General features: G+C 33.2%; 1 protein-coding gene across 6 annotated transcripts in view; it reads right to left on the bottom strand.

The window, feature by feature from the left end:
• The window catches only part of DCAF17 (DDB1 and CUL4 associated factor 17), a 40,622-nt gene that overhangs the window by 20,331 nt on the left and 5,140 nt on the right, over positions 1 to 15,151 (bottom strand). For 4 of the 6 annotated variants that reach the window (XR_013762998.1, XM_079135030.1, XM_079135029.1 and 1 more), the window contains exons 3-7: positions 13,703 to 13,793; positions 9,553 to 9,689; positions 8,597 to 8,675; positions 5,222 to 5,311; positions 1,493 to 1,597 (exon numbers count right to left, since the gene is read on the bottom strand). Coding sequence is in view for 5 of the 6 variants with exons in the window: in XM_079135030.1 (XP_078991156.1) it covers positions 1,493 to 1,597; positions 5,222 to 5,311; positions 8,597 to 8,675; positions 9,553 to 9,689; positions 13,703 to 13,793 (502 nt within the window). In the remaining variant the exon portion in view is untranslated. Of the gene's footprint in view, positions 1 to 1,094; positions 1,201 to 1,492; positions 1,598 to 5,221; positions 5,312 to 8,596; positions 8,676 to 9,552; positions 9,690 to 13,702; positions 13,794 to 15,151 lie in introns of all 6 variants that reach the window. The other 2 variants (XM_079135026.1, XM_079135028.1) reach the window with 1 other exon arrangement.

Here is a 15,151-nt window from a genome sequence, read left to right as displayed (position 1 = left end):
TACTTGATTCATTAATGATACAATGGTAAATAATAATAATAGAAAAAGCTGGGTGCAGTGGTGCACGCCTGTAATCCCAGCGGCTCGAGAGGCTGAGGCAGGAGGATGCAAATTCAAAGCCAGCCTTAGCAACTTAGCGAGACCCTGTCTCAAAAAAAAAAAAAAAAAAAAAAAAAAGGGCTGGGGATGTGGCTCAGTGGTTAAGCATCCTTAGGATCCAGACCTGGTACCAAAAAATAATAACAAAAAAAAAAAAAAAAAAAAAAAAAAAAAAAAAAAAATCCTGTCTTATTCTGCCTATATTAGAAAAGCCTTTATAGAGTTTCACCTAAAAATATGATGTTTATTGGTTAGAAATAGAAGGGATGTACTCAATGTGATAAGGAATGAATCTTAATGGATTAAGAAGATAAAGATACTAGAATAACAAAGTATATTTTCTCTTTTAATTAACTTGTGGTTTTTATATCTTCTTGCAATCATTATTAAACCATTTTTGGATTCCTGAGGTGTACTCTAGACAATCAGTTTTTCTTTTAACATATACTGCTGAATTTCTATAATAGTTTATTTCTTTTTTAAAACAATAAACTTATACTTAAGCAGTTAAATAGAAAACACTACTATATAGAATCACATACAATTTTATTTTTGAGCTTTGTCAATCTATAAGTACACTGGAAAGTTCTGTATTTAGATTGTCTATGTTCAGATGGAGTGGTAATATTTTCCTTGGAAAACATCTTTCTTAGAGATGGGTAAATGTCAAAAAATGTAAATTATTATAAGGGAACTAAAATATTAACATTTGCTGCAACTAATCATCTTGTAGATAAGGAAATCAAAAATTGAAAAGTAAAGTGACTTCAAAAGTCTTGGGTCAAGCAAGGTTCAGCATACCCAGGCTTTCAATTCAATGAGTATTGACGAATTTTGCCAATACTTAATTCAATAACAAGGAACATGCTGTATAAAAAGAAAATCAGTTTATAATTAAAGAGAAAAACATTTGGATAATTATAATGAATAATTATTTATATGACCACTTATTTTTTAAGGTTAAAAAAAAAAAAAACACTAGATAGCAGCCATACCTGTGATTTTAATATTACAAGGAATGCCAAAAGGAGCCTCTCCTACAGTTCCAGTAGTCCCACCCCATCTGCATGCACACCCTAAGTCAAGTTTCTGTTGCATGAACTAAAAACAAAACAAAACAAAAAATGGTGGCTTTAGCACCTATTTATTTGCTGTCTGGAGAGAAAAATAAAATTCACATGTATATGACAGAGAAAATGTCTTTATTCAAGAGCCTTTATATTTATCTTCCCCACCCATTTTTACAGATTACTTTGTCTTTCTACATTTCCATTCTACATTTCATATAGTTGAAAGCAACAAGTGCCTTAATCTAAAAGCATCTAATTTAAAAAGTCATATTTCAGTCCAAACCTCATGCTACTACAGTATGGCAAATTTCAGTTTTCTCTACCTGTTCAGTGATGGCTTGGAAGCTATAGAGTCTGACCAGTCCTGAGCTGTACATCACAATCAGTATTCCATGAGACAGAGTAGCATCTGTAACGTTCCCGAAAATCTGAGGGGAAAGGCAGATATCACCTGAGAAAAGACCAGAAGGCCAATCCTCTAAGTTTTCACCATGGTTTGTACTCTTGCTTAATATTCAGGTCACCACTACAACCTTGCTGCCTACCATTAAAATTTAACTACAATTTAATAACTCGAGGCTAGGGTATTATTAGGGGTAAACAGTAAGCTATATGATTCTCAGACTGGAGCATTAATAGAAATGTAGCACATACCTGTCAAAATTATGCACTAGAATTTATTTGCTTCACAGCTTTGTCAATACTTACTAATAACAAATCCTGTTCCTTATGGACTTTGGCATACAGTAAGGTCACAAAATTCTAAATGAATACTGAATTTACCATGGATATCCTGCCAGGGGCTTAATTCTTTATGCTCCAATATTTTTACATAGAGATAAACTGTTAGCTATTAAGAGGTAAAAAGTTTGGCTTTAGGAAAGTAATTATAAGAGAAACAGCCACCTCCAGTTTTTTATTATTATCTTATTCTTTAATTTCTAATACAGTTTGATGTTTTTTATTCATATAAAAGTCAAACACATTACAGATCAAACACCCACCAAGAAATCTAGCCTATGTAACTTCAAATAAGGCTTTGGCTCACTGTTCCCTGAAGTTCTATGCATGGATTCTGTCATGATTCTCCATATAGCTACAACAAACAACTTGATTTTATTACTATTTTAATAATTAACAAGAGCCAATATTGGCAAATATTTGTAGCAATGAAAGAACAAGATATAAATGAAAATCTGTCTATTTCTACTGAAGAAAGCTTAATGAAGATTTACAATCTTAACAAACAGCTTAAGAACATTCTAAGATGGAATTTCAATTTCTTTCTTCGGTTCTATAATTTTCATTGTAGAGATCTTTTACCTTCTTAGTTAGATTAATTTCCAAGTTTTTTTTCTTTTTTTTGAAATTATTGCAAATGGAATAGTTTTCCTGATTTCTTCCTCAGCGGAATCATTGTTGGAATATAGGAATGCTATTGATTTATGGGTGTTAATCTTGTATCCTGCTACGTTGCTGAATTCATTTATAAGCTTTAAAAGTCTTCTGTTAAGAGTTTGTTTTTCTTGGGGGTCTTCTAAATATAGGATTATGTCATCAGCAAACAGTGTGACTTCTTTTTCTATTTATATCCCTTTAACTTCCTTTCTTGCCTGATTGCTCTGGCTATATTGAATAGAAGTAGAAGGAGTGGACATCCTTGCCCTCTTCCTGATTTTAGAGGAAATGCTTTTAGTTTCTTTCCAATTAGTACGATGTTGGTTTCAAGTTTGTCATAAATAGCCTTTAGCAAGTTGAGGTAAGTTCCTTCTACCCCCAGCTTCTTGAGCTTTCGATATGAATGGGTGTTGGATTTTATCGAAGGTCTTTTCTGCATCTATCAGGATTATCATGTGAATTTTGTTATTAATTCTGTTTAAGTGGTGAATAATATTTATTGATTTGCATATGCTGAATCAACCTTGCATCCCTGGAATGAAAATCATTTGATCATGGCACATTATCTTTTCGGTGTGTTTTTAAATGTAGTTTACTAATATTTTATTAAGGATTTTGCATCTATGTTCATCAGGGTACTAGTCTGTAGTTTTCTTTCTCTGATGTGTCTTCATCTGGTTTTGGTATCAGAATTATACTGGCTTCATACAATGTATTTGGGAATGTTCCCTCCCTTTCAATTTCATGGAATCATTTAAGAAAGACTGGTGTTAGTTCTTTAAGGTCTGGTAGAACTCAACTGAGAATCCATCTGGTCCTGGACTTTTCTTTATTGGAAGGTTTTTAATTGCCGTTTTCAATTTCATTACTTAGTATTAGTCTGTTCAGGTTTTCTGTATCTTTCTGATTGAATTTGGGCAGGTCAAACATATCCAGAAGTTTGTCAATGTCTTCTTGATTTTCTAGTTTATTGGAGCATAAATTTTCAAAAATAGGTTCTGATAATCCTCTGGATTTCAGAAGGGTCTGTGGTGATATCTCTTTTTCACATCTAATTTGTTGATTTGGGTCTTCTCTTTTTCTTGGTTAGTTTGGCTAAGGGTTTATCAATCTTATTTATCTTTTTAAAGAACCAACTCTTTGTTACACTGATCCTGTATATCGTTTTCTTATTCTCCATGTCACTGATTTTGTCTCTAATCTTAATTATTTCTTGTCTTCTACTGACTTTGGAATTATTTTCTTTCTTTTCTAAGGCCTTGAGGTACAGCTTAAGCTTATTTATTTGGGATCTACTTTTTTAATGTAGACACTCAAAGCTATAAAACTTCCTCTTAGAACTGCTTTCATACTGTTACAGAGATTCTGGTATGTTGTATTTTTGTTCATTTGTTTCTAAGAACTTTTTTATTTCTTCTCTCATTACTTCTATGATCCATTTTTCATTTAGAATAGTATTGTTTGATCTCACGTGTTTATGTGGTTTCTATATTTTTCTTGCTGTTAATTTCCAGTTTCATTCCATTATGGTCTGACAGGCTATATGGGATTATATCAACTATTTAGCATTTGCTAGGACTTACACTGTGATCTACACTATGGTTTATTTTGGAAAAGGTTCCCCATAGCTCTTCCTGTTTTAAGATTTGTATAATTGCTTAACTTGTGAATTAAACACATTATAAGTTACAGTGTTGTAAAATACAAAGGACCTACTATAAAGTAAACAATAACTGGTAACTAATGTTTTTAGCTTATGCATTTTAGAGTACTATGCTTATAAAATGTTTAAATCCATTTATCTTGTTTGCTAGTGAATATTAGTAGATCCTCAAGATCTTGACCTCATGATTTTAGATGCTTAAAGTCTAGTAGAAGAGGTCAGTAAATAATTACCCAGAGGAAAATAGAAAACTTGATTCTGTGGTTTTTGTTTTGTTTTGAAATTTTTGGTGCTAGGGACTTAACTCAAGACCTTGCATATTTTAGGCATGGGTTCTACCACTGAACTACATCCTGATTCTTTTACTTAATTATAATTTGTTCCTTCATTCCTCCCATGTAACTACTTAACAAATCAAGAAAAACAACCATAGAACCCAAAATTGAGTTGAAAAATTTACATATGCAATTATAAAGCTTATTTGCAAACCATAAATCAAATTTTAGACCTACACCTTGCAATTAAAAATGAGACATTTTGTTGCAGCTTAATGATCAAAATTTTAACAAATTTTGAAAATATGTCCTTTGAAAAAAATACCTTATTCCATAATTTTATAAAATAGTAGTTCATTAATAACCTCAGGTTTCCACTATCCACTTGAGAGGCATAAAACCATGCAGAAGGGCTAGGAATATAGCTCAGTTGGTAGAGTGCTTGCCTTGCAGGCACAACGCACTGGTTCAATCCTCAGCACCGCAAAAAAACAAAACATAAGAAAACAAAACAACATGCAGAAAGAGGAAGGGATAATTAGATTTTCTTTTGAAATCAAATGTTCTCTTGTATTTGGTATGAAACAAACCAGGTCAGTGAACATTTTATAGTCAGGGGAACATTACTAATTAAAACATCTAACAAATAATTAAATGACATTATATCTTATTGTCAAAAAATTAATATTGCAATTAAATAAGAAGTGACTTCTTACCCTTTTGTTGATCTCTAGCACCCCTACAAGAGAAAAAGGTAGAACTTGGAACACTGCAAGGTACAACAAAATGGGTTGCTGAATGCCTGCCTAGAAAAAAAGACTAAAATTATAGGCAGCTCTCCAAAGTACTTTAGAAATGCTATGTCCCTGAAAACTTCCATGCCATTATACAGAGGTTCTCATGAATTAAAACATCCATTTATCTAGACTGAAAAGTTACCAAACAGAAGGAAAACGTTTAAAATATGTCTACTAAACCTTTGGCTCTGCAGATACACACATGCACATGGATATACACAAAAACTTACAAAAGTTAAAAGAACAGGAACCATTTCATAGCAACAAGATACTGTGCATTTATACTGTACCTGAAGTTATAGTAATAAAGAGACTAATCAAGTATAGTTGGGAAAGTAGCTCAGTGGTAGAGTGCTTGCCTAGCATGTATGAGGTCCTGAGTTAGACTCCCAGTAGTTCCCACCCCCCCAAAAAGCCTAATCAAATCTCATGTACTTATTATGTTCAGATCACTGAAAATAGTGTTGCACTGACATTCCTGTATGAAATGAGAAAAAAAATATCAATAAAAGCATGAGCCATTTCTCTGCTTGAAAAAGAAAGCCCCCTTCACTTGAAGGAATAGTTTCCAGTCAATGTCTTTCCATTATGAAATGTAAAATAACATTGTACTTCCCCAGTATTGGTTTGAATGGAATCTCTTGTTTTTGTGGTAGGCAAAGGTATCTGCCCCATCACAGCCTGACTCTACCTTCAACAGAACCCTAAAAAATGAGGTACAGAGACCACTAATCCAAACTGCCATAACTAAAAGTTAGAAAACAAAACAAAACCAAAAAAGACTGTAATGTTTAAAAGCCCTAAAGATCCTCCCTTCAAAAAGGATACTTTTTTTTTTTAAATTAAGATTTTGTAGACATAGGTCAGACTCCTTCCAAATACCTAAAAACCAAAGGAAAGGCATAGTTTATATATCCCAACCAAAAGTTACTAATTCTTGGCTGGAGACGGTCTAGAATACAAAAATGTTGATAAGACTTTTATTAGCATTATCAGATAATGGTAAATGAAAAATTTTAATGCATAATACTTGCTCTTCAGGAATTAAATTCTTAAAAAGATACATTAGAAACGAGTTGGGCTGGGTGCTATAATCTCAGTGGCTCAGGAAGCTCAGGCAGGAAGATTTCAAGTTCAAAGGCAGTCTCAGCAACTTAGCAAGACCCTATCTAAAAAAAAAACATAAAAAAGGTTGGGGATGTGGCTCAGTGGTTAAGTGTCCCTATATTCAACATCTGGTATAACAAAAAAGTGAAACAAGCTGGGCATAGTGGTGTTTGCCTATAATCCTAGCTAATAGGGAGGCTAAGGCCTCCTCTTGATCCTCCTTCTCCTGAAGAGAATCAAAAGTTCAAGGCCAGTCTGGGCAACTTAGCAAGACCCTGTCTCAAATAAATTTCTTTTCAAAGGGGATCCTGGGGGCATAGCTCAGAGGTAGAGGACTTGCCTGGCAAGTTCAATGTCCAGGGTTAAATCTCTACAACCACACACACACACACACACTAAAAATAAAGAAATAAAGAAAAAAGAAAAAAAATGTGAACTTAGAACACCATTTAAAATAATGGATCAGATACACAAAAGAACTTTAATATGGTGTCTTAAGAGGAGGAGTTCATGGGCTGGGGTTGAAGCTCAGTGGTAGAGTACTTGCCTCGCATGCATGAGGCACTGAGTTCAATCCTCAGCACCATGTAAAAACAAATAAATAAAAAAGTATTGTGTCCACCTACAACTAAAAGAAAAAAAAAGTATTAAAAAAGCAACAAGCCGTATTTACTTAAAGAAGTCGGAAAAATTACTGTCTTAAAAAAAAAGAGAAGGAGCTCAAGTTCAGATCCCTCAAGTCAACAAAAGACAACCCAGACCACTGATGTTCATTGTCTAGAACCACCTGTGTACCGGAAACACCTCTGTGAGTGAGGTGCCTGAGAGCCAAAACTTCTGTGCCCTGTGAAGCTGAACATGCCTGCAGGGGTCTCTCCTGGTGCTACTGCTGGCAAAAATGGTTCTCCTCCCAGAAAGCTAAAAGCAGGTTGGGCTTTGGTACAGGGATACAGGGACTAGTGTTTTAGATCTAGACTATGTGAGCAAGAGGATACTGTCTTTAATAAAAGCTGAATTAAAAACTCAGTTTTAAAAAAAAGACACATTAAACTAGACACTTTCAGAATTTTCTCTACCAAAGCAGAGAGGGCAATATATTAAGTACAGTATGAGGAGAGAAGTATTTACAAAAGAGACAGTATCTCTTTTTCTTAGACTGATAAACTAAATCAATCAAGAAAGGAGGAGGAGAATCCAATAAAAGGCATATAGTTGTGTTACTAATGTGACTTGGCAGAATATAGAAAAATTGTAGAAAAACATTTATGGACAATCATCATAAAAAGTAAATGGAAGCAGCTGACAAATAATTTACTTGGCTTCAGTGGAATACAGAAAGAGTAGACAAGGAGCTGAGAGAGGAAAAAAGAGCAGAGTTCACTGGCCCAGAGTATGAAGGGAATACACTAAGGTCGACAAGGGAATGCTCAATGTAGTTATCTAAATAAGGTAAAACTAGAGGAACTACTTAGTTTGTTAAAAGGCACCCTAGATTTCTACACAAACTTTCCCTTTCAAGAAGGGGTAGAATATATTATGCTTAAGAGCAAGCAAGGTCTCTGGAGCTAGACTGTCTTGAATTTGTGTCCAGGTTCTAGCATTTATCCGAACTGTCTTTGGGTAAGTTACTGAACCTCCCTGGTGTCAGAGTTCTTGTTTGTAAAATGGGATATAATGCCATCTACTCTAAGGGCTGTACTGAAGATTTATGAATTAATATAGAAAAAGCACTCGGAACAGTACTTAGTTATTCTGTAATTGGGGCACTAGTGAGGAAATGCTATGGTTCAATTAAAAATGAGAAAGAACACAGACTATGCCAAGAGGAAACAAAAATAATATTTTTTTCCTAGATGTCCTGGGATATAAACAGCAAACTTCTAAGAGTAGACTCCATATTCAATTAAGAAAAGTGCTCAGTAAATGTTTGTTATAGTATTTGCCCATTAAGTTACCAATAGAACCAAAATAAGATTCTTGATATAAATTTCTACACTTTAGGTAATTCTTTAAAAAAAGAGAGAGAAAAGTGTATATTAATTGCATGTTTCAGAAAAAAAATATTTCCCTACTAACTTTAATAGCAAGCTTCAGAAATCAAAGACCATTAGTTCTTTCATAACAGTCTTGCAGATAAATTCCTAAGGAAGTAAGTTCTTGGTATATTGAATGCTTACTGACACCTACCTGCCGGGCCACTGGTGAGCCTTTGTTCTGAGCAGACTTGACTGCTATGACTTCTTGAGGAGTGTCCCAGCTCAAGTACCTTTTAAAAAATGAAGAAAGATTTAATGATGTAGGTCAGTGTCTTTATACTTAAAACACAGATATAGGTAAACAATTTTTTAGTTACCTAATTTATAAAAGCAAATAATCTTTAAAAAAAAAGCAAATAATCTTTTAAAAAACAAATAAATAAGCCAGGTGCAGTGGCACACGCCTGTAATCCCAGTGACTTGGGAGGCAGAATTCTAAGTTCGAGGCCAGCCTCAGCAATTTAGCAGTGAGAATCTGTCTCAAGATGAAAAATAAAAAGAGATGGGAAGGTAGCTCGATGGTAAAGGGCCTCTGAGTTCAATCACTAGTAACAACAATAAAACAAAAAAAACACACCCCCCCCCACAAAAAAAAAAAAAAACCCAAAACAACCCCCAAGAAAACAGGAGTATAAAATGTATAAAAAATACTACTTTCACAAATCACACACACATATACACTCAAAATTTACATCTAATTTAGAAAACTGTTAAAATAATAATTCTTGGATTGTACTAGGCAGATAATTTAACTGAAAATAGATCAGTCTTCAGGAAAACCTTCATAATGTACACCTTACATAGAAAATACTATTTGTAGGAAAGTGACACATTATTTAAAAAAAAAAAAAAAGGTTTATCTGTCAACTGGTATGTATAGATTAGTTACTTATTAGGGAATCAAAGATAAATGATAGAGGGTTTCTATCTTCAGCTCTTCAAATGTCACAAGGGAAGAAAATAATTTAGTAACTAACAATTTAGTTCATAAAATTATGATCAGGGTAAACACTAAAAAACTGGGGGAGGGAGTTTTAAAAATTTCCTGGGTCACAATTCTGAAATTTTTATAACAATATCTTAAGTAATAAACTCAAGAATTAATACCTGAATTTGCAATAAGAAGCAAGATAGATCTTCTCAAGGATTCTTCCTGTAGTTGCTGATATACGAAGCAGCCAATTATGAGCAGTCAATGCTATGAGTGAGGATTTATAATCTGATGGATCAGGAAGTACTTCCCCCTAAAAAAAATAAATGAGATGTAAAAGTGAAACTGCTTAGCCATGAACAATATGCAGTAATCAGTGCACAAAGAAAATAACTCTATACTTAAAGACAGCTGAATAAGTAAACCAAAGAAGAAATATTAAATGTAGAGAAAGAAAATTAAGACAAGAAAAGGTAAGACTGTGGGGAATTACTTTCATCACTAACTTATTAAGTGCATTTATTCACACAAAGCACTTAAGCAGTACCTCAAATAACTTGCTAATTATTGTTTACTACATATTTAACAAATGCTAGCCAACAATAATAGTAGTAGTATTAATGCTGCTGATGCTGCTGTGATAACAGCAGCTCTTAAAATCATGTATAACAGCACAGCTATTAACAGTCATATGCTAGAGAAATTATTCATACTGTCCCCTTTTTTCTTTACTACAGAATTTGTTTTCCTTTAGGTGGAAGTCAATGTGACAAAATGCGTATTGCCACACAGTTTACTGAGGTTGTACTCTAACTTCAAATGAGAACTTAGAATCCAGAATCAAGGTCGCCGAAGAAGAATAGAAGATGAACCTGTTTTTAAAGATAATCTGTCATCAATGAAGAGCCCAGAAAAGGTGTATAGCTGTTTGGGTACTTCTGTCACTGAGGAGCTACCACAAGGTGGAAGTCTAATATAGGGAGAAAAATAAAAAAGAGCAAGGCATCTACTATGAATTGTGAACTAAAGTGTAGTTGGAAGAAGAAAGTTAAGAATAGAAAAGTTGAAATTATTTTAGTATTTGCTTAAGACAACAAGTGAGTAGGAAAAAATAGGGCATAGTTATTTTATGTATGCCCCTTAAGATTTGTCTGTCCTTTTAAATGTTTGGGAAAGAAATAAGATTGCTTCTTGGAGTTTTGTTTTTATCTTATTAACTGGAAACGTTACACACTCTGTTTATAGGCAATGATGTAAGAGCATTTATTCTACAATATCTTAGGTAAACATCACTTCATGGAGATTTGTTTTTAAAAACATACTATTTTTATCTTGCCTATTACAAAAACACTGATGCAGCATATATAAGAAGTTTGAATTATTTTCCTAAACCAAAGCTGGATTTCACACATTGTCTCAAAAAAGAAGGGTACTAATTTAAAAGTAGTTTCACATTAGTATGTTAATGTCAGTATAATATGCTTCTTTGTCTTTCTTAATGGAAAATCTTATTTCACTGTAAATGAGAACAAAACATTTGAATGTTAAAGTGAGACTAGGAATTAAGTTACTAGAAATTTTATTTCTGTCAAGATTTTTCTAAATTTTTGGTGTTTTTACTCGTGTGTTCAAAACTTTCTCAAATTTGTCATTTTTCTAACCCACCAAAATGAAAATTTATTAAGAGACTTAAATTGCTGGAGGCACAAATTATTTATAGCTTTCAATGAGAAGTTGAGGGGAAAAAATAGATAATTTGAAAGGAGTCTTTTATGAACAGAGAATAAATATCTAGAGAAAAAGAAAGCAGCTCCAGAAAACAATTTTATGTAAAAACAGCATTAAAAAAAGGATTTTAACAGTAAATATAGAATATATATCCTTTAAACATTATATTTGGTCATATATTGGAAATTCTATTTTCCCTAAAGAAAAACCAACTATATTTAAAGATCTGATTAATTGGTTGTAGTATTCCAAAGGCATTACTTAGAACATTGATGCCAAGGAAAACTAACATTTAGAAATATTCCTCAAAAAAGGAAGTTCTACAACCAAAAGAATTTGGGAGAATGGTTTATGGTTATTGTGTACATAAGTACTATTAGAAGTATTAGTATGAAAGGTTCTGGGAAGTAATTACATAAAGAAACATTTAACTTTTTTAAACTCAGAACATTCCAAACATTTTTTCTCAGCCTAATTCCTCCCAATGCCTCTGGTACCTATATACCTGTCAACATTTCATAAAAACAGTGTTCTGAAAAATATGCACCAGGGCAAGGCTGGTCTGATGAATGAGATATCCCACCATATTTATTATTTTTATCTTATTATTTTCCTTACAACATTTGTGGAGGAAACTTGTAAGAATCCACTTTGTGTTGGCTAGGATATGGGGAAAAGGTACACACTCATACGTTGTTGGTGGACCTACAAATTGGTACAACCACTCTGGAAAGTACTATGGAGATTCCTCAAAAAACTAGGAATTGGAACCACCATATGACCCAGCTATTCCATTTCTCACTATATATCCAAAGGATTTAAAATCAGCATGCTACAGTGACAAAGTCACATCAAGGTTTTTAGCAGCACAATTCACAATAGCTAAGTTATGGAGCCAATCTAAATGCACTTCAAGAGATAAAGAAAATGTGGTATATATATACACAATGGAGTATTACTCAGTCATAAAGAACAACAACTTTATGGCATTTGTCAGTAAATGGATGGAACTGGAGAGAGTCATGCCAAGTGAAATAACTCAGGCCCAAAAAGTCAATGTAATTAGGTGGGAGGGTGGGATTTAAAAAAAAAAAAATAGAAGAAAGATCAGTGGAGTAGACAAAGGGGAATAAAGGGTAGGGAGAAAGGACAGGTTAGGGAAAGACAGTGGAATGAGTCTGGCCTAACATTCCTATGTACATGCAGGAATATACCACAGTGAATCTCACCATTATGTATATCCACAAGACGCTAATAGAAAAAAAATGCTCAACATCTCTAGTAATAAAAGAAATGCAAATCAAAACTACCCTAAGATTTCACCTCACTCCAGTCAGAATGGCTATTATCAAAAATACAAACAATAATAGGTCTTGGTGAGGATGTGGGAAAAAAGGTGCACTCAGACATGGCTGATGGGGTTGCAAATTAGTGCAGCCACTCTGGAAAGCAGTATGGATACTCCTTAGAAAACCTGGAATGGAACCATCATTTGACCCAGCTATCCCACTCCTTGGTATATACCCAAAGGACTTAAAATCAGCATACTACAGTGATGCAGTCACATTAATGTTTATAGCAGCTCAATTCACAAAAGCTATACTGTGAAACCAACCTAGTCGGCCTTCAAAAGATGAATGGATAAAAAAAAAAAAAAAACAAAAAAAAAAAACTGTGGTATACAGACACAATGGAATATTATTCAGCCATAAAGAAGAATAAAATTATGGCATTTGCAGGTAAATGGATGGAGTTGGAGAATATCATGTTTTCTCTGATAAGTAGATGATGATACATAATGGGGGGGTGGGAAGGGGTGAGGGAAGAATGGAGGAAGGACGGACTGTGTAGAGGGAAAAGGGTTGGGGAGAAGAAAAGAATGAAATGAGATAAACATCATTACCCTATGTACATGTATGATTCACAAATGGTGTGACTCTACTTCATGTACAACCAGAGAAATGAAAAGTTATACCCTGTTTGTGTACAATGAATCAAAATAAAATAAAATAAAGTAAAATAAAATAAAAATAAATAAATAGCAAAAAGATCAGTAGAGTAGAGGAAGGGAAAAGGGGGTGAGGGGAAGGGGAATACTGGGGACTAAATTAGAAAAACTGTATTCCATGCTTTCATAATTAGGTCAAAATGAATTGATACATAATAAATTGATACAAAATGAATTGATACACTGATATATTGTCATGTACAACTAAAAAGAACCAATAAAAATCTTTATAACATAAAAGATGCTCTAAATGCTTTTTTATTGTTCTGTTAAGAGTAAGTGAAATGATCTTTTGAACCCCAAGAACAGTTATAAAGTAGTTTAAATTGCTATAAAACTTTTAATCTGTTTCTAACTTTTCCCATTTTCAAGACTTAGAAAACTATGTTTACTTTAAAAAACATTCATAATATTAATGATTTTTTAAGATAAAAACATTTATGAGGAAATGATAATAAAAAGGTACATTCTCTTCTTGATTGTACTAATGATTCTGGGATCACTACAATCTTTAAGTTTTAATCCTTAATGCAATATATTAACAATAACCAACTCTTCTAGGCTAAAAATGCCATGGAAACAAATCTTACCACGGGGCATTCCCATAATAAAGCATCCTCTATTTTTTCTGATTTGGAACATTTTGGCATTTCATAAAGTTTTTTTGGCTCTGAGGCAACACTGGGAAAAAAAAGAAAAATAAATTATTAATTTTCCTGATATACTTTTTTCATACAGATAACTGAAAATAACAAAATATTATTTGTTGTTTGCTTTCCTCTTTTTTTTTTTTTTTTTTGGTCACAGAATTCATAATGCACGTACCCAGGAAAAAATATGAAATAGTTTATAATACTGTAAAACTATCAAAATAAATATTCACATTTTGGTTCATTTCCTTCTAGTTTTTCTTTAAATACACAGAGGTAGCTGAACATTGTTTTCCTAAATTGGATTATACTGAATTATTTTGACACTTTAACTTTTACTATGAATATTCCTAAGTTTCACTGAGTTCTTAAACTAGTTTTCTGATATTTAAAATTAAAACTAGTAGGTAAGAAGTTCCCATTACTTTAGAATTAAAATCAGTGGATAAAAAAGGAAATACTCTTGGCCTGCACACTTATAATTCCAGTGGCTCAAGAGGCTGAGGCAGGAGGTTTGTGAGTTCAAAGCCAGCCTCAGCAACTTAGTGAGACCCTAAGCAACTTAGCAAGAATCTGTCTCTAAGTAAAAAGGAAAAAAAAAGGCTGGGGATGTGGTTCAGTGGTTAAGTGCTCCTGGGTTCAATCCCTGGTACCACCAAAAAAAAAAAGGAAAATCTCATTATAATTTTTACTCATAAATTAACTGTCAGAAAGGTTAAATGTTTATATTTCTACCAATATTGAACATTCTATCTTTGATGTAAAAATGGTATTTTTAAAAATTTATTGGTACTGAGAATTAAACCAGTGGTGTTTTACCATTAAGCTACATCTTTAGCCCTTTTTACTGTTTGAAGACAGGGCCTCACTATGCTGCTAAGGCTGGCCTCAAGGGACCCTCCTGCTTCGGTCTCCCAAGTGGCTGGGATTACAGGCATGCACCACTATATACCTGGCTTATTTATTTCTAAGACAGGGTCTCACTATGTTGCCTAGGCTTGAACTCCTAGATGGCTGGCTGATTTCCACTGAGATGTGAGTATAGATATTTAACTGATGAACTATAAAATTAAACTACTGTAGAAAGACAAACAAAGGAGGTTCTGGAGCATAAAACTAAGCAAATAATATCGTTCTCCTGTGTGCATGTGTGAACAGGTAACAATGAATCCCATTATGTATAATTATAATACATGAATAAAAATATTTTTTAAAAAAACAATTTTCAGAGTGACATTCTATTCACCTTTGATATTCTCTCAGATTCAAAAGTTTAAACCAAACAATTTCACAGCAATGAAATCAACCTCATTTGTGATTCTAGCCTGTGGGTAAAAAAAATCAAGGGATGGCATGTTAAAGAACTCCAATGTTATTTACCATTAGAAC

This window comes from Sciurus vulgaris (assembly GCF_902686455.1).
Source record: "Sciurus vulgaris genome assembly, chromosome: 3".
Classification (NCBI taxonomy): Eukaryota; Metazoa; Chordata; class Mammalia; order Rodentia; family Sciuridae; genus Sciurus; species Sciurus vulgaris.
The sequence above is the reverse complement of the archived record's forward strand: the minus strand, read 5'-3'. Positions and strand labels throughout refer to the sequence as shown.